This window comes from Megachile rotundata, chromosome 7 (genome assembly GCF_050947335.1).
Source record: "Megachile rotundata isolate GNS110a chromosome 7, iyMegRotu1, whole genome shotgun sequence".
NCBI classification, from domain to species: domain Eukaryota; kingdom Metazoa; phylum Arthropoda; class Insecta; order Hymenoptera; family Megachilidae; genus Megachile; species Megachile rotundata.
In genome coordinates, this window is record NC_134989.1 from 5618745 (window position 1) to 5643758 (window position 25014).

Below are 25014 nucleotides of genomic sequence, written 5' to 3' on the forward strand. Positions count from 1 at the left end.
TTTACTCAGCTCAAGTTCCGAAATTTTAGTAACCTTTTAACTCTTTCATTTATTTGAACACAAAAGATGCTACTACGTTCATATTCCTACAAAATGAAAATAAAAGCATCTGTTTAATCTTTGAGCCACAAAATTTATATTCAAATATTATATTGTAAATAAGTAGTAATTTTTAAATTTAATCCTTCCATTATTCTATTTTTTAAAAGTTTCGTACCAAATATTTTATCACGTTTGTGATCATTTTTAGATATTTTAAAATTATAATATTCATCAAAATTATAATGTTCCTTCAATATGGATCAGAACAGCGAATTTAATTTTCAATCCAATAAATATGTATCTGATTTTGTATACACATACAAATATGATCGATACAATTCGAGGGAAGGTGTGGTAATTGAGTGGAACATCGATTCATTTCTAACTCTTGAAGTCAATGAACCTAATTACAAGGAACCACGCCCAAATGTAAACATTATTACGAATATACATTCTGACGAAATGCAGTATTTTCAAGTTATTTCTCGAATTCCAAAATTACCGAATCTTTTCATTCTTAACTCTCTAAATTTTCCAATTTTTATACAATCAAAACTTTTCAAATTCTTAAATTCTTGAATTCTTGAATTCTTTAATTGTTAAATTACTAAATTCTTTAATTTTTTAATTTTTAAATTCTTCAATTCTTGAATACTTCAATTCTTCAATTCTTCAATTCTTCAATTCTTCAATTCTTCAATTCTTCAATTCTTCAATTCTTCAATTCTGCAATTCTTCAAATTCCCATATTCCTAAATTCTCAAATTACTAGATTCCCAATCTTTCAAATTCCCAATCTCACAAAATTTCCAACTTCCCAAATTCTCAAATTCCAAAATTCATAGTTACACAAATCCTCAAATCCCCAAATCCCCAAATCCCCAAATTCCCAAATTCCCAAATTCCCAAATTCCCAAATTCCCAAATTCCAAAATTCCCAAATTCCAAAATTCCCGAATCCCCAAATTTCCGTATCCTAAATTTAAAAATCCCAAAATCTCACAATTGCCGAATCAATTTTTCAATTTTCCATTCTTGATAGCTAAAAAACTAAAAAATTTGCCAACCATAAATGAATGGGGGTTCTCTTCTATCTATTTTCGATTTTCTACGTATAGAAAAATCAGTGATGCTCGCTGAGTCTCTACGTCAAATGGCACATTTTCATGCATATTACAAATTAATGGCACCAAATTAATCTGAGCGTGTTTTAAAACAGTAAACAATAAGTTGACGAGTTGCTCAAACCGATAAAATCGAACACGTTGCTTCGAGATTTTACGTCAACGTTTACGTACAGTATTACGTCGATCAAGTTGTTCTTCCTGCGTAAAGCAGTTGACAATTTGAGTAATCTAAAAATTTCATTTACATTAAACGTACACTTCATTTGACTGTTATAAGATAATGTAAATTACGTACCGTTTAAATGAACAGATTATAAAATCTAGGAAATTTTATATTTATTCATTTGACGAAATTCAAACACAGTTCTGAATGCTATCAACAAATAATCTATCGATTCGAATAATTTCCACTGTAAGATATATGCAGACTGGATAATTATTAAGAATTGTAATTGCATAGATATAAATAATTCGTAAGTATACTACGGGTCAGATGAACACCTGTTCATTACTGTACATTTCCTATGTGGCAGTTTGTTCTTATTTAAACAGATAGATTTTATTGAGCATTTCTATCCAGCGACTGCTCTTAATGAATTTTATAAAAATCATACAAGAATTAAGGGAAAATTATTTTTAAAAATTATTGGTGTAAAAGTGTATAATTGATTATAATCAATTGATTATACATTTGATGTATAATTTGATAATCAAATTTTTGATTATCATTGGAGGAAAATTTAGTTCTGACTATTATTGTTATTATCATTATTACTCAGATGGCTTCCCTGCTTAGAAAGCGTTCTCTAATAAATCTCCGACCGAAATGTTTCTATCACAATATTATAACACATATTTAGGAACTTGGAGATTAAAGTTAGAAATATAGAAATGTCAAATTTTAAATTTTCTAGCTTTCGAATTTGAAAAGTTAGGAACCTGCAAACATAGAAATTTCAAGTTTTGAAATACGAAAAGCACCCATCACTGCTCTTGAATACGTTAATTATATTATCGTAATAATTTATATAATTACTATATAAAAATTACACCGAATAACTTCAAATCTGTAACTTATATTTTTAGAAACAAAATACCGTAGTTTTAATACGATGATTCAAAAAAATATTTTTGTACAATGAATGTTAATTGAAACGATATATAATTAATTCTGTTAACTGTACATTGTTTGCAAAACAAATAAATTGTTTACTTCATTCCGCATAACTATTCCTCATATTACTATGAATAAATTAGCCTGTCCTAAAACTCTATTGAAATATTTTTATATTTTTTTTGCAAATTTCAATTGTTATTTTTACTTATGTAATATTTCGTGGTAGCAACTTCACGATATCATCTTTGATTTAACAAAAAATTATATAATATTGGTTTATATAGGAATATCAAGCTTTTTTAATTTTTTAGTAATTTTCATTACGTTTATATCTGTTTTTTGATTAATTCAATTACAAATTTCTACATTTCCGAATTTTCTCATTTCCTAATCCTCAAACCCTCAAATTTCTGAAAACTCAAATTTTCCACATCTTAAAATTTTGAAAACTCCAAATTTAAAAATTTGTAAATTCTCGAATTTCTGAAAGATTAAATTCCTTAGATTTCTCAGGTCTTCAATTCGCAAATTTCGAGAAATCCGAATTCTTCTATACTCATACTTTCAAATCGAATTCCAAATCCCAAATTCTCATGTACCCAAATTTTCAAATTGTCAAAGTTCCACAGATTCAAAGGTTCAAATCTCCAAATTCCAATATATGCAAATTATGAAATCTCCAAATTCTCACATAGCTCTATCTTCAAATTCCTATACCCAATTTCATACCCAAATTTCCAAATTCTCACATACCTAAGTCTTCAAATCTTCAAATTCCCAAATTTCAAATCCCAAATCCCTAAATTCGTTTCCATAATAAATAATTTCATTTCTCACCCGTAATATAAGAGAGCTAGTACAATTCGTACGAGAATTGTTTAAAATATAAGAAAATTCCAAAATCTATTCCGTTAGACCATTTACCAGTCGCGAATTAACGAATTTCCGAAGCACGTGATCCATCCCTAATTACGCTGTACACTGCAAGATAAATGTATTCTTTGCGTAAATCCACGATATCGAACGAGTGCGATTAAACGAAGAAAAAGCATCGTGCACGAGGGAACGCGTATTCCCGTGGAATTTCTCGATGGAAATCTGAAAACTCGAGAAATGTCGCGTGCGTCACCGGCGTGGCGAACGAGCGATACGAAGTAGCGTGGATGCAAAATCAGTTCTGCACGTGGATCTTCGTCGAGAAAATAGTGGAGGGAGTCCGATTTTCGACTTGACGAATCGTGTTCTTGATCGTCACGAGCCGATCTTGCAAGCGCATGACAATATTTAAAGCGACGCGACCGTGGATCTCGCGAACGTTTTCCACCGGCGCTCGCGAAGAAACAAGCTTTCCGCGAACAGTCTTCGTCTGGGCTCTGACCAACGAACTTAGAATGGTTAATCAGATCACCACCTTGTCCTATACCGTAGGTTAGTATCTAATATTTATTTTCTTCGTAACACGCTTCTTCCATGTAAGTGGGTGGTCGAATTATTAGAGTCGCTAATTTTGTGCGCGTGAAAATGTATCTATGATAACACAGTAAATACTGTCACTTAGTGCAACAAATATTAATGTCAATCAATATGTCATTCGTTGACATATGTTATAGATAGTACACTTTCGTGTTTAACGGTATTTTTACAAATATGCTGTGTATAAATATGTTTGTAGTGCAGAAGGAATCAGTGTCAGCATTCATATACTTGAGAAATTATTAAGTTAATGTTAAATTCATTTTACATAACATTTTTCACGTGCAAGGTTCAAACACTTATAACGCAAGTATTATTAAATTGTTAATAACATCGAGGAATAGTTAAAAACATGTATTGTTTGAAAATGGTACCTATGATAGCATACTATATGTAGAGTAACCTGGCTCAACAAATACCAATAATAGTGTTCATTAATTTGATACATTAGAGTCACTAAAAATATGTTTTTTGTGTATGTGAAAATGATAGCTAGAATGATTGTAAATACAAACGTATCTATGGCATGGTGTAACAAATAGCAGTGTTAGTATTCATAAATTTAAGACATTAGTCGCTACAAATATATTTGAGTATGTGAAAAAATGGTTCTAATAGCAATATATAGTATGCAAAAATACATATGTGATTTAATGAAAATTGTACCAATGTTATTAAATAATATTCACATATTAATAATAAATAGTATTCACCAATTTGAGAAATTAGAGTCAGTAAAAGTATTTTTTGTGTATGTGAAGGTGGTGCTTATAGCAAGACACTGTATATAAAAATGTACCTGTTGCTTGATGCACCGGGTATCAATGTCAATGTATACATGAATATTGGTTAGGTTAATAAGTTGAGAGAAACTTAAATATAAGTTGAAAGTTTCATGTTCGAATAATTTTTGACACAGAAATTTTTGTTATTCTAAATTGAGACCTTGATGCATGAAAAGGAGGGAATTATAGCTTGTTTGTGCATTTTAAAAATGGTAGAATATACGCAAAAAGAAAGTTTAGATAAAGTTTGAAATCAGCATATACATATGCTACTTTAAATATTTCTGAATAGAATTTGACATTGTTTTTTATACTTGTTTGCAAGGTGAATATTGTGCATACTATACTTACGATACGCATTTGTTTTGGAATTAAAAATGAAGTTAAAAAATAAAAAAGAGAATGATAAAATGTAGATTAACGTAATTATTTGTCAATATTAATTTATTTTTTCGACAAAATTGCATTATTTGCACCAAGTCACAAATAAGTGTGCAGTTTGCATATATGTCAATAATTGAGGAGCAAGTTTTACAAATTACTGATAAAATGATAATATTTCTTTGCATAAATATATTTTTTAAAGCTTAAAATAAAATCACAAAAGTATAATGATGAATAAAAAGCTTGTTTATTTACTAAACTATGAAAAGATCGTTCATCTAATTTCTGATGTTTATCATATTTTTTAAATCGAAATTATTCCGCGTAAAACAAAATTTTCTCGTAATCTTTCGTATTGATCAGATATCACAATTTGAGTATTGTGTAAATTAAGGGTCAGGTATATTAACAATTTTTATTTTCACTTGACATAGTGAAGTTCTTGTTTTTTTTATGTGACGTGGGTGACTTAGAATTTATAGTGGTGGAGTTGTAACAGTAAAACTAAAGTTAACAACTATACATATGCATTATAAATGTACTATATTACAAATAGGATGGTAACAATATTTTAAAAAGTAATAAAAACTTTTAATAAATATTCATAAATTTTGTAGTGGTGACAATGATATACGAATTTGTATTCTTTATATGGGGAGGGGGTGGGAACCTAACCTAACATTCATGGTAAATTCACTAATAATATATATTATAAATTAAAAAATTAATAATAATTTTATTTTAATTTAATTTTATATAGTAATTTGAATTTTAAGAATTTTACCTCCAATTCGTTATGAACCGCTTAATTTATTGTCTAATCTAAAATATGTACATGTAGATATCGACCTTATATAAATGAATTAAAACGACATTCACATTCTTTCCTGCAGAATAATAAGATACTAAAATTCTATAAATTACAATTTTTAAATAATTGTAATTCAAATTAATATAATACAATATAATTAGAATAATATATAATATAATTTGCAGAAAAACTTGTGCTAAATTTTTTTACTCTTTTACGATGAAATTTAATCAATTTTGCTATAAAATATTTAAAGAGTGCAAACTTACAATTAATTGTGAACGTCTTCATATGTAATTCATATGTAACAATATGTAAGTGTCTTTAGTGTGATATTATAGGTGTAATAATAACGTAACAACACGATAATAACATAGTAAATAGATCATATCGAACGCATTAATTACCGTAACTTGGCATAAGCATTGCGGAATCCGTCATTTTAACAAATCTGGTTGTTCACCTCGTTCGATAGTTATTTCGGAAGGTGGTGAATCTAGTTATTTCAGGCAATGTATTGTGTGTCCCACGAAATACGTGAGAGGTGTATCACCCATTTCGTACTCGTTAGTATTCTTTAAACAATGCATTAATTCACCATCCGGTATCAAAAATATTGTTACAAGGACGATACATTAAAATCGATACGATTCGGAAGTTGCCACGTGTATTTGGTTCCGTTAACACAGCCTTTTACTTCATAAATTTATTAATATATTATCCAATATAAATTCTGTGTATCCATTACTATATTATTACTGTTAATTAATTATTTATATTATAAATGTTACAGTATACATTTATACTATTTTATGTATTTGTAGAAATTGTAGTACACATTTACTTTACATATTTATAAAAATTATAGTATACATTTATGCTATTTTATATATTTGCAAATATTATAGTATACATTAATATTATTTTATATATTTGCAAATACTATAGTACACATTTATATTATTTTATGTATTTACAAATATTATAGGATACATTTATATTATTTTATGTATTTACAAATATTATAGGATACATTTATATTATTTTATGTATTTGCAAATATTATAGTATAGATTTATATTATTTTACATATTTATAAAAATTATAGCACATATTTATACCATTTTATAACTTGCAAAACTTATAGTATACATTTATACTATTTTATATGTTTGCAAACGTTATAATATATATTTACCGTATAAATAATATAAAACCTAGCAATTTTAATTCGTTTATGCAAGTACAAATTTCGCGGAAATAAATAAAAAATTTGTTTATTAATAAACGCCATTAATAATCATTTTAGTAAACAAACACGTAATTTCAAGAATGTAACTTTGTTAACAAAACGATCTGAAAAAACAATTTAATATTAGTACCTCATTATAACATTTGTTGTGCTCATATTTCCGTAATTTTTAAACAAAATATAAACGACTGCTTTTACTCTCGCACAGAAAAGGTTATTGTTGAATTCATTTTACATAACACTTTTCACGTGCAAGGTTCAAACACTTATAACGGAAGTATTATTAAATTATTAATAACATCGAAGAACAGTTAAGAATGAAAGCAGAAGGTATAAAAAATAACGAATGCAATTCAAAACATTTATGAAATGTGTTTATCAATAATTCTATTTTTGTCTGATAAACTTTCGTACTATATTTTGAGTTCTGTTGGATTTTAATTCGATCTCGGGATTCATTGTGATCTAAATATCATTGGAGCAGGTCCAACGAACTCGTAGTACGAGGAAGTAGTAGTAGAATCAAAAACAAAAAGCAAATGTGCGTGTTATTTTGAGATATAACCTTTTGAGAGACGGATATCCTTCTTTTTTAACGAAAATAGGTACTTCCGTAATTTTTCAGTAAGATCACTTAATAATAATATAGGCTCTTATCAATTACTATTAAGTATACTTATATAAGATCTATTTGACAAGTACAATTAAACATTAACACATGACATACAATTGATATACCATTTTATTGATATAAGACATGTGACTTTATATCACTTTTTTGATTAAAGGAGTGTGAAATTTCGCACGAAAAAAGAAAATAATCGAGTGAATTTCGATAACCTAAGTTTTGCAACGAGATAATTCTTGAATCGAAATTATCGGTCATTATAGAAATTCTGTTATTACATAAATGTACAAATTTTTGCCCGAAAAATTTATGCGATTATCGATTATATTTCGATGCAAATACTTTAAATGCAAGTTTAAAGTTTGAGACTTTAAGTAATAAGATTCTTTGAGTTAGTAATTGAGACTCTTAGTAATAAGTTTAGTATTAAAATTACAAACTTAAGTAATTAAATAGATAAATATGTTATTTAAATTATTAATAGTAGTAACAGTCAATAATACAGAAATATGTAGAATGTATAAAAATATTAATTTTCCGCAAATTTTTCATAAAAATCTTCCTTTTTTCATTTCCGATAGTAATTGACCCCATTCAGAATACTCGAAAGGCACAAAATTGACAAATACGATTGCGTGGACAATCGGCAATGTTATATCTCAGCGAATTCGCCGGTATTAATTAAAAATATTTAAGAACGTGCTTTCGGAAAGGTGTTCTCTTGCGTCACTTAAAATTGCTTCATTCCATATAATCTCAACCTATGCGATACGCTTCGTTTTCTACGTCAACGAACAACCGTTCAACGTGAATGTTCGATTGTTGTTGAAAGATTAATAAAATTGCAAGCTCTCTTCCTTTTTTTACGTCAAACTCAATTTAGAATAAACAATGAGAGTTTTCAGTAATGCATCGTTTCCTGATTTATTTCTTTCGTAATAATTTGTGGTTAATATGGACTGTGTTATATTACATACATTTATATATTTGTTTATTAATATTTATTGTTACATTGAGTGATATAATTACTATGTCCTGAATACATCAATATAGGATAATACTTTATAATTAACAATAATACCTTAAACATTAAACTATTATTAATGTTTGTATTAATAATAGTAATAGTAATATTTACTATAAAACAAGGAACAAATTTTTTATTAATAAATAATAATCTTGGCTAAAAAAAGGCTATGAGATAATACAATGATATATAATTATATAAATGATTTGCTAATTACATTACATAATAACTGTTATAATCACAGCATAACAAATTACAGTACAATAATTCAATAAAACATAGTATTGTATACTAAATAAATTTGACAATATTTATAATAATTGCAGTATTGATTACTAACAGATAAATACGTTTCTATTATTAGTAATACCATTATGATTAATTGTTGATTAATTGTTTCGTACATTTTCTAAATAAATTCGTATTAGTTCCTTGTTACTATTATTAATCAAAATTTGTCTTGTACTAAAATTTGTTAGTTTTGAATCACTGTAATACTTTTAAATTCTATTATCAATGAACTATTACACTTTCAAACCCTATTATTATATTTATTCGTAAATTTATGCAAGGGTGTTTTCATCACGATTAAGACTATCTATTAATCATATGATTATTATTATAAATGTAAGACAGTCTATAGTTTTAATAAAACAAGATAAAGTTAATAAAGTTAAAAACAAGATAATAATAATAAAATATTGTTTTAGTAGCTACAAACAAAAATTTAGAAGTGTTCCTACAAATTCACATTCACACATAGTAAAATTAAACAGTAAAATTAATAAAATATTAATGAATCGATAAAAGCAATTGTTGACAATAATTCTGTAATAATTGCCTATTTAGGACAACACGATTTTCGTTGTTTACTGACGTCTGAAATAGACTTGTTTTTAACATTTCACAGAATACAACATCTGTCACCGAGTGTCCCTGCATTAAAGAGATCATACGGAACATCACAAGGATAATTATTACTCAAGTTACGATAATTACATCCCATCGTCATAGTTGTTACAACTTTATGCTCGAAACTTCTGACTGCTAAAAAAAAATAACGCATGGCTGATCCGCAGATGTACTACATTTGAATGCTAAACAGCTAAACAATAGGGACTGTAATTTTCTTAATTGTTTGCGTATTTATCGCTTATAGAGCATAATCGAACGACTGACATTATTTTCTTTAGTTCTGTGAAATCCTAATTTTTCAAATGATATCTGATGATTCACGAAATGAGCAAAATCATTTGCATGATGTTATTGTGAGCAGATTTGTAATGCTGGTTGACTTCTCAGTTTCTTAATTTCTCAGTTTCTTAATTTTCAATTTTTCAGTTTTTCAGTTTGCCAGATTTTCAATTTTTCAATTTTTCAATTTTTCAATTCTTCAATTTTTCAATTTTTCAATTTTTCAATTTTTCAATTTTTCAATTTTTCAATTTTTCAGTTTCTCAGTTTCTCAATTTCTCAATTTCTTAGTTTCTTTCACAGAAATTTAGGAATTTCGCAATTTCTAAATTCATAAATTTCTCCATTTTTTAATTTCAAAATTTGTAGGTTAAAAGATTTCTAGATTTCTAAATTCCTAACTTTGTAAACTTGTAAACTTGTAAATTTGTAAATCGCTAAATCTCTAAACTTTTAAATGACTAAATTTAATTACTAAATTATCAAACTTCCATACTTAAAAATTTTCAAACTACATATTTCCTCCTATCAAAACATTTAAGTTTCATCCCAAAATTAAATACTCGTAATTTGCTATTTAGATGCTGCAATTTTCGATGAGTAAGACTTTCAAACAACCTATCCTAAACACCTCAGACATAGTATTCAACACTTCTCAAATGAGCATTAAAAGAATCCTATTTCATAATTATATCCCAACATAATTATATCCTAGCAGAATCGAATCATCGATAAATTTAGAATCAAAATAGTGAATTTATCATTGAACGTCTATAATAAGGACGCGGATTCAGACTCCACGAACTATAATAATTCTGGGTCACAGACCGTTGAAGTCTCCTTATGTAAGTCCCAATTTCCGAATTTTCGATAAATCATGAAAACAATTTTTAATCATCTTCTTATCAGTTCTTAATCATCTTCTGTACAATATCGTTCATATTCAATACAATTTTGCAACAACATATCCTCTCTTTTAATTAGCCAAACATTGTTGGTCAATCACGAGTTATTTATGTCTTGACTAACACACTCGAAGCAGAACTAAATTAATTATTCAACTTATATGATTAATTTACTTGATGATTCTAATTGCACGAACTGTTGCTATCTGCATCTTTCTCTTTTCTCAGATTACTCTCTCCGTCTCTTTATTCTGTAAACAATGGCGTTCAATTCAAAATTTAAACTGATAAATACGCTATTTTTGCTGCTGGTCAAATAATAATCTTCAACTATAAATTTAGAATAAAACGAAGGTACATGAGAACGATAATTTCCTTGTAGACTGAAAATATGTTTGGGGAGTTTAAAATAAATATTTTGAACAAGAGGTTATATTGACGTTAAACGTTACTTGTTATTTTTGGAATAACTGTTGTGTTTTAAGATATAGAATAGAATTATTTATTGTTGTCTTATACAAAATTTGTGTGTGAAGATTACTCGATAATCGTTTATTCAATTATACAAAATTGACATAACATCTCGACTTTCTTTATTTGTATTTTTCTTTATTATTATTTACTATGATAATGGGCGGCTAATTGTGACTGACGCACCTGAAAAACTGTACAGGATCAAGTTACTACGCTTGCATGCTAATTTATTTTACATTATAATTCATTCTTTCAGTGTATTTTCATTGTTAAGAAAAATTAGGGTAGATTAAGATTTTGAATAATATATTCATATGTTATTTTAATAACTATTTGTAGCATTTTTTAATAATAATGTTTAGTAATAACGTTAATGATGTTTTTTAATAATAATGTTAATAACTTTTTTTAATAATAACGTTTAATAATAATATTAATAATGTTCTTTACTAATAACGTTTAATAGTAACGTTATTAACATTTTTTAATAATAACATTAATAACGTTTAATAATAACGTTACAACATTTTTCAATAATAATGTTAATAACGTTTTTTAATAATAATGTTAATAACGATTTTTAAAAATAACGTTAATAACTTTTTTTAATAATAACGTTTAATAATAACATTAATAATGTTTTTTAATAATAACGTTTAATAATAACATTAATAATGTCTTTTAATAATAACGTTTAATAATAATATTAATAACGTTTTTTAACAATCGATCTCGATAATGTGACCAAAATGCATAGAACTAGTAATTAAAAAAGATCTTGCAAGAAACAAATTATACGAAGCTTAACTTGTCGAGATGTTTTCGGTTTGATTCGTTTCGAAGAATGGAAAAGCACGGACGAACGAAACATACTGGGTGAATGGAAAACCACACGCAATCATAATAACGACACACCCAAAGCTGTTTCCCTAAATGCTCAGATAGACAGAGTTTTTTATCTACGTTAGTCTTCCCTCTGACCATGCTCTCTTTACTTACTTCTTTCCGTCGAAAAATTCCATTTTTCATTTATGAAACCTGTAAATTATTACATGTTATTAAAATGATCACGTGATAAAAAATTATTAAATTGTGTGAAGTTTGAATTTTATGGGTGTCGCGAATAATTTTATTTTAGATAAATTGAAGCATTGAGATGAATAGTCTTTGTGAATTAAAATATTAAAATAAATAGTCTTTGACGAATTAAAATATCTAAATAAATAGTCTTTCATAAATGTAAATATTAAAATAAGTCTTTAAATAAAGCAAAATATTAAGTTATTTTGAAAAATTAAATTTATCATAGTTTGAGAAAATATCAATTTTGTTTACACTAAAAATTATGACACATAAAATAATGTTTCAATTAAAGTATAATCTACAGTTTTAACAATAAATATAGAAAAAATGATATAAAGATTAGAAACTGAAGGTAAATGAAATTAAAACATTTTAATTATTATTACCTCTTACAATTTTTCTTTTGCAATAATTTCACGATTTTTTATCATTAATCACATAATCACATATTTATTGATTTTAAATATTAATATTTGACTAAAAATAAAATTTGTATTTTTCTTGAGGCGTCCTCGTGCAAAAATATCACGGTTGTGGAATAAATGATGAAAAATACAAAAATATTAAATGTGTTTTAAGAACGATAGTAGAGAGGAGATAAAGCATAACACATTTCAAATTCTGACTCATACTCCCGAAATTTTATTTGCAAAACTAAAAATTATACTCTACTCAATAGTCTAGACTTATAAAGTGACTTATAAACAGAAGTGTATATCATTAAATAAAATTATAAAAATTATATTTAGAATATATAAATAAATTAGATCAATAGAAAATTCCCAAAATAGATACAACCGAAAACGCAGGAAAATATTAAGCTAAATTCTTCCTATTTCATCAGGTTGTTTTTAATTACTATTAGCACAATCAAGATGACACCAGCAATTGATGGTAAATGCACAGTAAATGAAGCCCATTGAATTTGTCTGTCGAGAGGTCGTCATAACTTTCAGTCGGACAGATCTCAATAACAATTAAAAAAAAACTGATATTCAGTTTATCGAATGAACGTTCTACAGCAATTATTACATTACTGATGAAATGTAAAATGGAATTTTTTCCTTCATTCAATGGAACATTACACTTTATTTATCGTGTTTGATTATAAACAATCACGTGTAAATACGTTCATTCAATAACTTTGATAGATAATAAGTTTACGAAATAAATGTGTGAATTAATTAATTTGTAATAATTTTGCAGATTAATGTAATCAAGATAAAAATTACAATTTTTGGAATTGATGCATTCGAAATAAAGATTTTAATTTATTTCTTTAAATATTTATTTGTTTAAGTTTATGTAGGTATTTATTGAAATAATTATAGTTAACATAAATGCATTCTGATTTCAGAAAATAATGGTGCTAAAGAAGGGACTGCAGATTTTGAGAAGGCAATTACACTTTGCGGTAAGAATTCCTTTTATTTAATTAAATGTATTGTTTTTTTAAGAAAAGATGAAAAAACTGCTTACGTTAAAAGTCAGAAATTATACTAAATTATTATTTGTGTAACTCGAGATTTTTTAACTATTTTTTCAAACAATATTCCAGAAAAGAAATATTTTAGACTTCGAATTGACATTTTAATTAAACGAAGACTTGTTTAAATTTTTATACTTGAAAACTATTTAATAATTAAATAAGAAGTTTATTAATAACTATTAAAATTATTATAATATTAGTATTATATACTATTATAACTATATAATATTAGTGAAAGATATATAAAATGATAATTTATAATTTATACTATTATACATATAATTACCTTAATATATATATTATTACATTAACATAAGCAAGATACATATCCATATGTATCTTGATACTTGGATATATGTATTAATACTTTATTATAATAATTAATACTTTATGGTACTTGCATGATTTTTTCATAATACATTAAAATATTTCAGGATACGGAAAGTTTCACTATGGTTTCTTGCTGCTGTGTGGAATAATGTTTCTCTGCGTTGGATGTCAAAATGGCATAAACGCATACATTTTGCCTTCTGCGGAATGCGATCTCAAGTTGACATCCGAACAAAAAGGACTCTTAAATGTCGCCTTCCTATTAGGTAAGTTTAAAGATCTGTTTAATTTTATCTGAAAATATACTTACTTTCTATTACATGACTAGATTATTATATTTCACTCTATTTCAATGGTCTGAAACAATATTGTACAATACTATGTATAAAAAAAATATTATTTAAGTCAATGATATGCTTGCATATTAAATTATTTCGATTGACCATATATGTATTTTTAATTTCATATTTATAATAAATATATGAATATAAATATGTAGATATATAAATATACAAGTACATAAATATAGAAATATACAAATAGATAAATATAGAAATATACAACGTTAAAATATAATATTGGAAATAGATAACAGTAGAACTTAATAATAATTTTATATCGTTCATTCTAACAATAAAATTGTAAATAAGCACATATTCTTTTAATTAAAAATGAGAATGGTTATAAATATGTAAATGCTTAAATATGTAACTGTATTTTAAAGTATTTTAAATAATTACAAAATAAAGTATTATAATACTTAATTATTAAAAATAAGAAAAGTCATTAATAAACGCGTCGCAATAGTTTTTAATCGTAAACAAAATATGATTCAAATATGTTCTCTACATGAAAAGTGATAGCGAAAATACATTATGAAAAGTTTATTTTTTAGTTTGTTCTGTAAAGATATAGAGTTGTTTCAATTAGTAGTGAACATTTATTGTAACATATCGGACACGTTCGACAGCACTTATTTCATTAGCAAAATTGAAGACCAGTTTTTATATAACATCCTACTCGCCGTTTGCGCGATTAAAGTCGATTAACTTTATCGTTAGAAGAGTATCCACCGTGGTTATTGTTTAATGGCTTAAAAGTAAAAGCACGAGGTAAAGTGAGAGTTGAATTAACTCATTGTGTGTCTCTTTCAATTGTGCTTTAAATGAATTTTCTAGTTAGAAAAGTGGAAATGAGCAAATTTTAATGTCGTATGTATGAACAAATCTAATTAAATTTCTCATTAAATTTTTCAGAAACAAATTTAAAAAAAGATAAAATGCAATGAAAAATAAATATGCAAAATAAGTTTAGATTTAAAAATTACTCGAATTAAAAAGTTCGTTTTCTGTGATATTTATCTTCTATTGTTATTTTGAAAAATATAAAATAAGTTAAAATTTGTTATTTTGTAAAATAATTTTAGTTATTATCACTATTATTTCCATGTTTAATTACCTGTACAATTAATATTACATTATTTTCTTTCAGGTGGAGTTGTAAGCTCCCTACTTTGGGGAGTGTTCGCAGACGCTTATGGCAGAAGATACATTCTTCTCGTAACTTTATTCAGTGATAGCCTTTTATCAATTGGAGGCAGTTTCTCTCAGAGTTTCAATGTTCTGTTAATTTTCAGAGCACTCAGTGGTTTTTTGTGAGTACATAAATTAATCGAATTAAATAGTATGAATATATTATAATAATATGTACATGAATTATTAATTGATCACTTATTACGTTATTTGTAATAATTGATCATTTCAATCAATGAATCATTTTTAAACCGTAACGCAATATTTTATTATTTTAGCATTGGTGCTCCGGGTTCTCTAGTCTATTCGTACCTCGGTGAATTTCATGCGGAGAAACAAAGAGTGAAAACTATATGTTACGTTGGTTTCTTCTGGACACTGTCGTGGCTAATATTGCCTGGTAAGTTGTTTGTTTCTTAGGCAAAATAATCTAGCAAATATTACTTACTTAACTATTCGCTTCACACTAGTATTATTTAATTATTTATTTCAAATTTTTATTATTTAACTCGTAACTTAATTCAAATTAATATTATTTCATTCATTGTTTCATTTAGATTAATATTATTTCATCAGTTATTTAAGTCAGATTAATATTACTCAATTAACGTTCTTCTATTACTTTTATATTTTCTATATCATTTTTTACCGTCGTATAGTTTGTTTCAGTATTATTGTATAAAACAACTGTACGTAAATTTTTAACTTATAATTTCTTCGCTGCAATATTCAACACAATACTATGTAAATACATAACATTAATTTTAGCATAAATAATAAAAAAAGTTTGTAAAAATACAATAATAAGTAAATACTATGATATATTCCAGTAAAAGTTGATGGATATAGAAACACCTAATTAATAATGATCTATATATCATTAATTGAATATTAATAATTTTCTCTCCAATTTTTTATTATTTAATTAAACCGAATTTGTAGTATCAGTTAACCACTAATTATCGTAACTTACAATTTGTTGCATACAATTTACATATAATTTATATATTAACATTTACAAAAAATGATGGAAAAATTAATATGCATTTTTATTTTTGTTCTTTCCTTTAGGTTTAGCTTGGATTATTATACCACTACCGATTTCATATCAATTTAGTGGGATACTTTATAACTCTTGGCGTCTCTTTTTAGCCGTTATTGGAATACCAACATTATTAATAACTTTGATAGCTACCAGATATCCCGAAAGTCCGAAATTTCTCGTCTCTCAAGGTAAAACAGAGGAGGCGTTAGCCATTTTGCGAAAAATCTATGCGATAAACACCGGACACCACGAAGACGAGTATCCCGTAAGTATAATGAATGACGAGTACACTTCTTTTTTTTCGTTTTTAATTGAATGCTTAACCCCTTCCCGCGTTTTGACGAGTCTCACTCATGACGCACTTGCAGTTCAAATGTGACAAACCTTACTCAAATTTTGAATACTCTTTAACTTGAAATTTAGGTCCAGCTATATGTTACATTACAAGGATCCCTGAATATAAAATAGTTACAACATTTTAATTTTCTTTGTTCGTTTTAATGTTATATATGTTAAATAAATGGCACGGGAAGGGCTTAATCACATGCACCTTCTTAAGTTATTAGTAACCACATTTGATTACGTGTCCTTTGCTTCATCTAAAATAATAATTATTTTTCATCAATATTTCTTATACCTGCATTTTTATAAATTATTATTATATACATTTTTATCTAATAGTTTAAATACCTTGATATTTATATTACTCTTCAAATTTTCCACAAGTTATTTTATTCTTTAATTATTTTTAATTTAATTTATACTTTTCAATTGAAGATTTATTTTTTTCCTACCCAACTATTATACAACGACTATACAAATTTTCCGTTTCTTATTTATTATAACGTTAAAATATAATATTGGAAATAGATAACAGTGAAACTTCATAATAATTTTATATCGTTCGTTCTAATAATAAAATTGTAAATAAGCACGTAGTCTTTTAATTAACAATGAGAATGGTTATCTGTTTTGTTTAGGTGAAAATATTGTTACCTGATGATACGATGAATGTTACCAACAAGGCAGGATCCAATAAAGACAGTGTATTAATGGGATTATTGAAGAATATTTGGCAACAAATGCGTTGCCTTGCATCACCACCGCTTTTGAAATATGCACTCCTGTGTTGGTCCATTTATTTCGCGAACATGTTTGGGTAAGTTTTTCATAACTTATTACAAATTACATAACGTTTTTATAAAGTATTTATAATACTAATAAATATTTTCAATAATTGAGAACTTTTTTTTTTCAAAATTTAAGAGATTGTGTAACGAGAGTTTGCACTGTATTTTGAAAAGTTTGCAGTTAATAGAATATGAGTCATAAATAAAAATATTTAAAATGAATCGTCACCTTGTGTACAAAAGATATAATATATAATTTAAAATACATTTTGATTTTATGTATATAAAATATAAAATGTATTATAAATTCATAAAAAATATATTAATTCAAAATGTAAAATTTTAACTTCATACATAACAAAAATATAACACAAAATTTAAAATGTTTTTGATTTTAGATATAAAAAATATAAAAAACATAATAAAGTTTATAGTATCATATAAAAATAAAACAGCTAAACATTTTTCTGATAATTTATAATAATGTTATTTTGCAACAAATATTTACGATTCACTGCAACCAATTAACATTTAAAACGATTTTCAATATTCCTTTCTTCAAAAAGTAAGAGTATCACAATTACCACACTTTCCACATTTGTACTCCTAAATCTATTAAAATTTAAATATGTTCAACAATTTATCCATTTTATGAATTTATTAACACATACAACCCAACTATTTATAAATCTGATTATTTACAAAACATGTGAATATAAAATTACGTCTTGTAGATTTATTTTAGTAAACACAATTGAATGAGTAATAATAAAATAGAACTGATTATTTACAGATACTATGGTTTCGGTTTGTGGCTACCAGAACTGTTCAACCGTTTCGAGAACTACCATAACTTACATCCGAACAGAACAGTCAGCGTTTGTAAATTAATGCACGAAACAAATCTACAACCTGCAGCAACAGTTGCAAAAAATATTTTAATCGATTCCACGAGTATCGTGAAAGAGTGCTCTCCCAACATGGATCAGATGGTGTTCATTAACTCGTTAACCATCAATGCTTTCTGTTTGCTTGGAAATATCGTGTCCGGTTATTTGGCAAATCGTGTTGGCAGAAGAACTATCCCAGGTAAATTTCAAATATTCAAATTTAAGTCCTGCTTGACTCCTTTTTTAAAGCTGCAAGTTTTCATAAACCATGGGACACAAAGTTCTAGATTCCAAAAATTTCAAATTAACCCTTAGCACCCATCGAATTAGACTCGTGACGTTACAATTCAAATGTGATAAAGCTAAATCGTATTTGCATGAAAATCGAGTTTTGATACCAATTGCAGTTGGTATGATTAAAGATTAAAGACTGGTAAATCCAAAATATACCTAACGTTTCAATATTCTTTATTTACTTTAACGCTGCAGTATTAGGCTCTGAATGAACCTGCTGAAAAACTTGTAGGCTAAGGGGTTATCAAATTCTCAAAGTAACAGGGTTTCAAACTTTTAAAGCCTGAAGTATTAAAGTTTCAATATCCCAAAGTTTTAAAGTCTCAAGGTTCCAAAGTATGACATTTCCAAATACCTAAAGTTCTAAAATCTCAAGTCTTCAAAATCTCTAACTTTCTAGATCTTCCTAAGTCTCTAAGATTGCAAATTTTCAAGGTTCCAAAGTATCAAGGTTGAACTTCTAAAACTCTAAAGTTCCAAAGTCCCAGAATATCAAATTCTCAAAGTCTTCAAATCTTAACATCCCAGATTGTCATTGTCCAAAAATTCTGAAGTCCCAAGTTACCAAAGTTCTGAAATTCCATAGTTCCAAATTACCAAAATTATAAAATTCTGAAGTCCCAAATTACCAAAGTTCTGAAATTCTAAAATTCCAAATTACCAAAATTTTAAAATTCTTAAGTTCTAAATTACCAAAGTTCTAAAATTCTAAACCTTCAAATTACCAAAATTGTAAAACTCTAAATTTTCCAAATGACCAAAGTTCTAAAATTTTAAAGCTTCAAATAGTCATAGTTCTAAAATTCTAAAGTTCCAAATTCTAAAAATGACAAATTCTTGAATTCTCAAAATGATAAATACCCCAATTCCCAAATTTCCAAAATTCCAAAGCAACAAATCCCCAAATTCCCAAAGTCCCGAAATGCCAAACTCCTGAAAGTTTAAACTCCCAAAACCCTCAAGTCTGAAAATTAAAAAACTACAAAACTCACTAATTCCAAAGTTGTCAAACTAATATCAAAAGTTTAGAAAGTTCGACTTCCATACTACTTTAAAATTAATAGTAATCCTAATAATACTAATACGTACTCAGAAATGATTCAAGCTCCCAACGTTCTAATTGTATATATTATTCTTTTCAGTGACGACAATGTTGTTGGCTGGCATCTTTGGTTTCTTGATTTATTTCGTTACGTCTTCCTTGCAAATTCTGATGGTGAGCTGTATGTTCTCGTTAATGATAGTCACGGCGAATTTCGTCATTAGCAGCATCGTGGTCGACATATTTCCAACACACGTAGGCGCCGTCGCCATTTGTATGATGACATGTTTCGGTAGAATCGGCGCCATTGCTAGTAATTTAGCTTTCGGATTGTTGCTCGATATAAGCTGCGAGGTTCCAATTTTCTTGGTTGGCAGTATAGTCATCCGTAAGTATTGACACTTCGTTAATTTCTGATTTTAACACATTCGATGACAGTGTTTCACACTATATTAAATGCAAACTCGATTTTTAATTTATTTTCAAACAAGCATCAATTTTCAGTTAAACATAATTTATTCAAATAATAAACTATAGGTTGCACCATGTGCGTCTTTAGTATTTTTATTTATTATGCAAAGCTTACGTGCATCACAAAATAAAAAGTAAAGTACAATACTTTTCAAATTTCATTATTTATCTTTGTAGGACGCAAATTGTACGTCCTTTGTATTATTATGCAAAATTCATATGAAACAGAAAATCAACTTTAGGTAAATAATTCTTTATAAACTTTGTTATTTATAATTTCTTTAGAAGACGCATGTGGTGTGTCAACAGTTGTATAATGGAGACGCACGTGATGCGTCATTATTGTTCTTTATTGAATAAAGTTTATATAAATCATGAAATTGAATGTAGATAAATAATTTTGTTTACACTTTATTCCTTATATGTTAATTTTTGTACAAGACACATATGGTATGTCGATTAGACAGTGTAGGACGCATAAGGTGCGTCACTGATATTTTTTAATATTGTGCAAATTTTATATAAATCATGGAGTTAAAATGTAAATTAATTAGGTTGAATGCAACACGCTTTAGTAAGAAATATTTCTTATATCAAGAATTTATAATATGAAATATTCTATTCTTGTTTTTTAAAAATATCTCTTTTTGAATTTTTCGAAAATTTTTCTCTGTATGTACAATTTTTTTTATTATTGTCTTTCATAATAAATCATGTTCGCATTTATTGTCACACAAAAATCTACAATTAACCCTTGAACGACAGGGTAACAGTGAACTAACCTTAAACAAAATTTAGACGAAACTATTTAATTACAAACTTTATATAAATTTATATACAAAATGTACAAATTATGTATAAAATTGTTGCAGTAAAAATTGACATAATTCATCAAATTTAAATTGTGCAAATTACACAAATTTTTGTAACAATTTAAATATAATATTAGATTGTACATAATTTAATACTAAATTCTCCTTTCATTGAAAAAAATTTAAAACTGCTTCTTCATTTACTATTATTTGTATGCATGAAAGTCTTTCGTTTAAAAATTCGAGTGCCTAATATCCAATCTAAACACGGTTGTACATATCTGGGTTACTGACACCATTTCGTTCGAAGGTTAATAACTAATCGCAAAAAAGCTGCACGCAAGATTGTATACAAAATTTTTAATTACTTACTCAATTATTTCCAGTTGGAGGATTGCTGGCCTTCGTTCTCCCAAAAAAGAAGAGTTGAACGTGTCCCGATACGAAGACGAAAGAGTACAAGAGATGAAGAGTAAATATTCTACGCTTATTACAACGTGCAACGGACGATCATTCCAAGCTAATTTCCTAAACATCACAAATATCGTTCGTCTAACAAATTCGTTGTACAACGTTGTTGAACGTAGAGCAAAAGACAGCTATTCATTATTTCTTTCTTGATTTAATAATTTCTTGAACGTCACAGTAAATCACATGTGCGATATCACGCTTTATCCACCATTTTATAATTTCAATTTTCTACTTGATATTTTACTAAATTAATATTGCTACAATTCTACTTAAAAACTTCTTTATTCACTTTTATTAATCCTTCTTCGGATTAGTTAAAAAATTTAAACCGTACACGCTTTATAGAATTACACACTTTCGTTATATTGACTCTCGTTATATTGCCAAACTATAGCAAAATACTTGTACAATAGTTTTCTCCTCTTTACAGAGCTTTCCGTGGCAAGTAAAGATAGTAATATAATGTAAGTGTGTTTGAACACTTGTGCAGATAATCCTCTATTATCTCAGCAAGTTTCAGCTGCAAATTAAATAGTTTGCATTTATTAATTCGGTGAAATGGTACTTAAACGGAATAATGGCCACAGCAAATTGTGTATTCTCGTCAATTTGGAAATCCGAAGAAGGGTTAGTTCAACGCCGGTCACTGGTGATCGAAATATTTAATATAATAATTATTAGATCATTCCATAAGTAATCATTCTGCAAATTTAGTATTTGCGTCATGTAAAATTTTAGCAACTCAATTTTAGAAACATATCTTTATTGAAGGCACAAAATTCATATACTGAATTTTACTGAAAGAATCAAAAATGAAATCAAATTCATGATAAAATTAAAATCAAAGATTAATCGAAATGAAAAAACTTTTTCAAATAAAAAAAAACACAAATTATTGAAAAACTTCATACAGCTGTAAAATATAAAGATTCACATATTTTTCATTATTTTCTAGAACGTATTTTAATAACGTATTTAATACACTGAAATTGTAAATACAATCAAAATTATTTATGGACTGACCTGATATTTAAATAACTAGTTGAGCAAATAGATTACTTTGTGCAAAATATTAAATTATTTTGCTTATAAAGAACTTATTAATATTGAATGTTAGTTTAATAAAAATAAGTTCGCTCACAAACACGTATTTAAATTAAATTAATATTCTGTTCAATATTTTTTCATTACCATATTGAACAGAATCACATAAATGACAAAAGAGCACATAACATTTAGGTGCAAAATATTCAATGGACATTTGAAATCAAATGTTCATTCTAATTATTGCAAGCCTGCTTACAATTTGTCAGTTGGCATTTTCAGTATGAGGTTTCGTGTGCTGCGCGAGTGAGTGCATAAATGAACGTTAAAGTCTGTATATATATATGTTAAAGTTAAATGTGTAAATGCGAACGATATGTATGCAAATATGTGAAAGAATAATAAATTTTTGTAAATCAATGAAGTCAGGTGTGTTCTTCATATTACAAATTATAACTTCCCTTGCTGTATATAAGACTTTACCTACTTGTAAAATACAAATACGCCCTCGCTTTTAAGGTGTTGCAGTGATACGGATGCACTACTTATGAAATCAAATCTAATAGTATCTTAAACTACAGATTTCAAGCTTCAATTACAAAAACAGAAACATAATTTTACGGTGATTTTTGGTGGAGTTACCGTCAGTCAAACTTGGCCAATTTCTGCGAAGACTTTTTCCATGCTAAATTTTTTTTTTTGTGCAGTGTATTATTAGATCCTTATTACTCTACATATATGTATATCTCTAGTTTATCACATTCATATACACCCAAATTCTTCCACTATTTTACTCTTAAGTTCCCCCTCTCACTAAATTCCATGTATCCTTAATTCTCCCTATCCCTAAGCTTTTTAAATTCTCAAGCACCAGATAGATATGAGATAGTGTTTATTTAGATATAAGATAGAATGTGAACTTACGAATTTCGAAGCATACGAATTTGAATGTACCGCGATGTAATTATGAGGTATAAGATGTTATAAGATTGTAATCTTGTATACATATACTAGAATGGGTGGCGAATTTACCCACACGCCATCTTCCTTGAAAAAAATAAACTGAAACTCAAAAGCACCCATATCCCCATATCCCTCATATTCCGATTTCCAATGTATCCTTGCATTCGCCAAATCTTTCGCATCTCTATATTCTCTTTATTCTTATATTCTCCTATTTCTACATCCTCCATCTCCCCATCTCCATATCAATATTTTGTATGAATGTCATACAACTTACATATATCTTTCGCAATTACTTCGACCAGTAACAAACACAGTTACACGGTTCAAAAATCGTTAAAGTAAGGAGGTAATTGTACTGAATATTCCTGCGGAGAATCGAAGGCAGTAGAAGATGCATCAAGTTCAATACCCCCGGGAAAATGCTATTTTCTTTTTGCACGTTTTTCACGTGTCTTAACCGCCCCGTATCATTAACTTATAGTTTCGTAGCAACCGAGTCTACGTACCCCTTGGATACGGTGTTTGTACGAGGGTTGCTACCCCCTTCCAGGCTCAGTCGGCGTCGGTTCTTCGAAGGGAAAGAACGTACTGTGCGTCGCTGCCGCTTTTTTATTGCAATTCACTGGATTTTGAATATTCTTTATCAGTGCAAGTATCTGTATTTTAATATATAGCAGTGTTTGAGGATGTGCAACCTTTATGGTGTCAAAAATGTAAAATTCTAGTGAACCGTTGTGTTTACGCGTTGACTGCTACGGCGGCAATAGGTATCTGTTATGAAACATATCGAAATCGTAATTATGCTCATTAGTGTGTCTAATATATTTTAATTTCCTGAACGTAAGAAAGACTTGTAATTCGAGAGTGAGGAATGTTATATGTATTAATACGTTAACTGTCACGATGACAATACATATTTGTTGTGATACGTGGCACTTACCCCTGCACCTAAATCGAGAACTGATCACCTTTTAGAAAATTATCTAACATACATAGGAAAGTAGGATACGAGTAACATGGTTAGTAACTGTAGCGTGGTGGTATAATAGTGTTACATATTAAGAAAACAACAGGATAAAAGAAACGGTAGAAGAAAATTTTCTGAAAAAGTTAATTGTGTTAATTAGTGTGCGTGTCTGATACGATTACACATTTCACTATGATAATGTGAAGAATTTGAAAGTCAAAAATTCCAA

At 27.4% G+C, this 25014-nt stretch overlaps 1 protein-coding gene across 2 annotated transcripts; it reads left to right on the plus strand.

Moving 5' to 3' along the window:
- Positions 1-3562: 3562 nt before the first annotated feature.
- On the plus strand, positions 3563-23276 carry LOC100878192 (synaptic vesicle glycoprotein 2C). 2 transcript variants are annotated; one of them, XM_012289207.2, is made up of 10 exons: positions 3563-3714; positions 13660-13716; positions 14226-14387; positions 15613-15775; positions 15932-16053; positions 16725-16963; positions 17679-17857; positions 18622-18917; positions 20155-20442; positions 21724-23276. In XM_012289207.2, the coding sequence occupies exons 1-10, from the start codon at positions 3678-3680 to the stop codon at positions 21765-21767; spliced, it is 1587 nt and encodes a 528-aa protein (XP_012144597.2). In that variant the 5' UTR covers positions 3563-3677; the 3' UTR covers positions 21768-23276. The 2 variants fall into 2 exon arrangements, with proteins under 2 accessions (XP_012144597.2, XP_003704995.2); XM_003704947.3 differs by lacking the exon at positions 3563-3714 and adding an exon at positions 13163-13196.
- Positions 23277-25014: the final 1738 nt, after the last annotated feature.

Coding starts and splice junctions, on each gene's coding strand:
- LOC100878192 (XM_012289207.2), top strand. CDS start 3,678: ATGGTTAATCAGATCACCACCTTGTCCTATACCGTAG. Junction 15,776..15,931: donor AGAGCACTCAGTGGTTTTTT/GTGAGTACATAA, acceptor TTATTATTTTAG/CATTGGTGCTCCGGGTTCTC. Junction 20,443..21,723: donor GGTTGGCAGTATAGTCATCC/GTAAGTATTGAC, acceptor AATTATTTCCAG/TTGGAGGATTGCTGGCCTTC.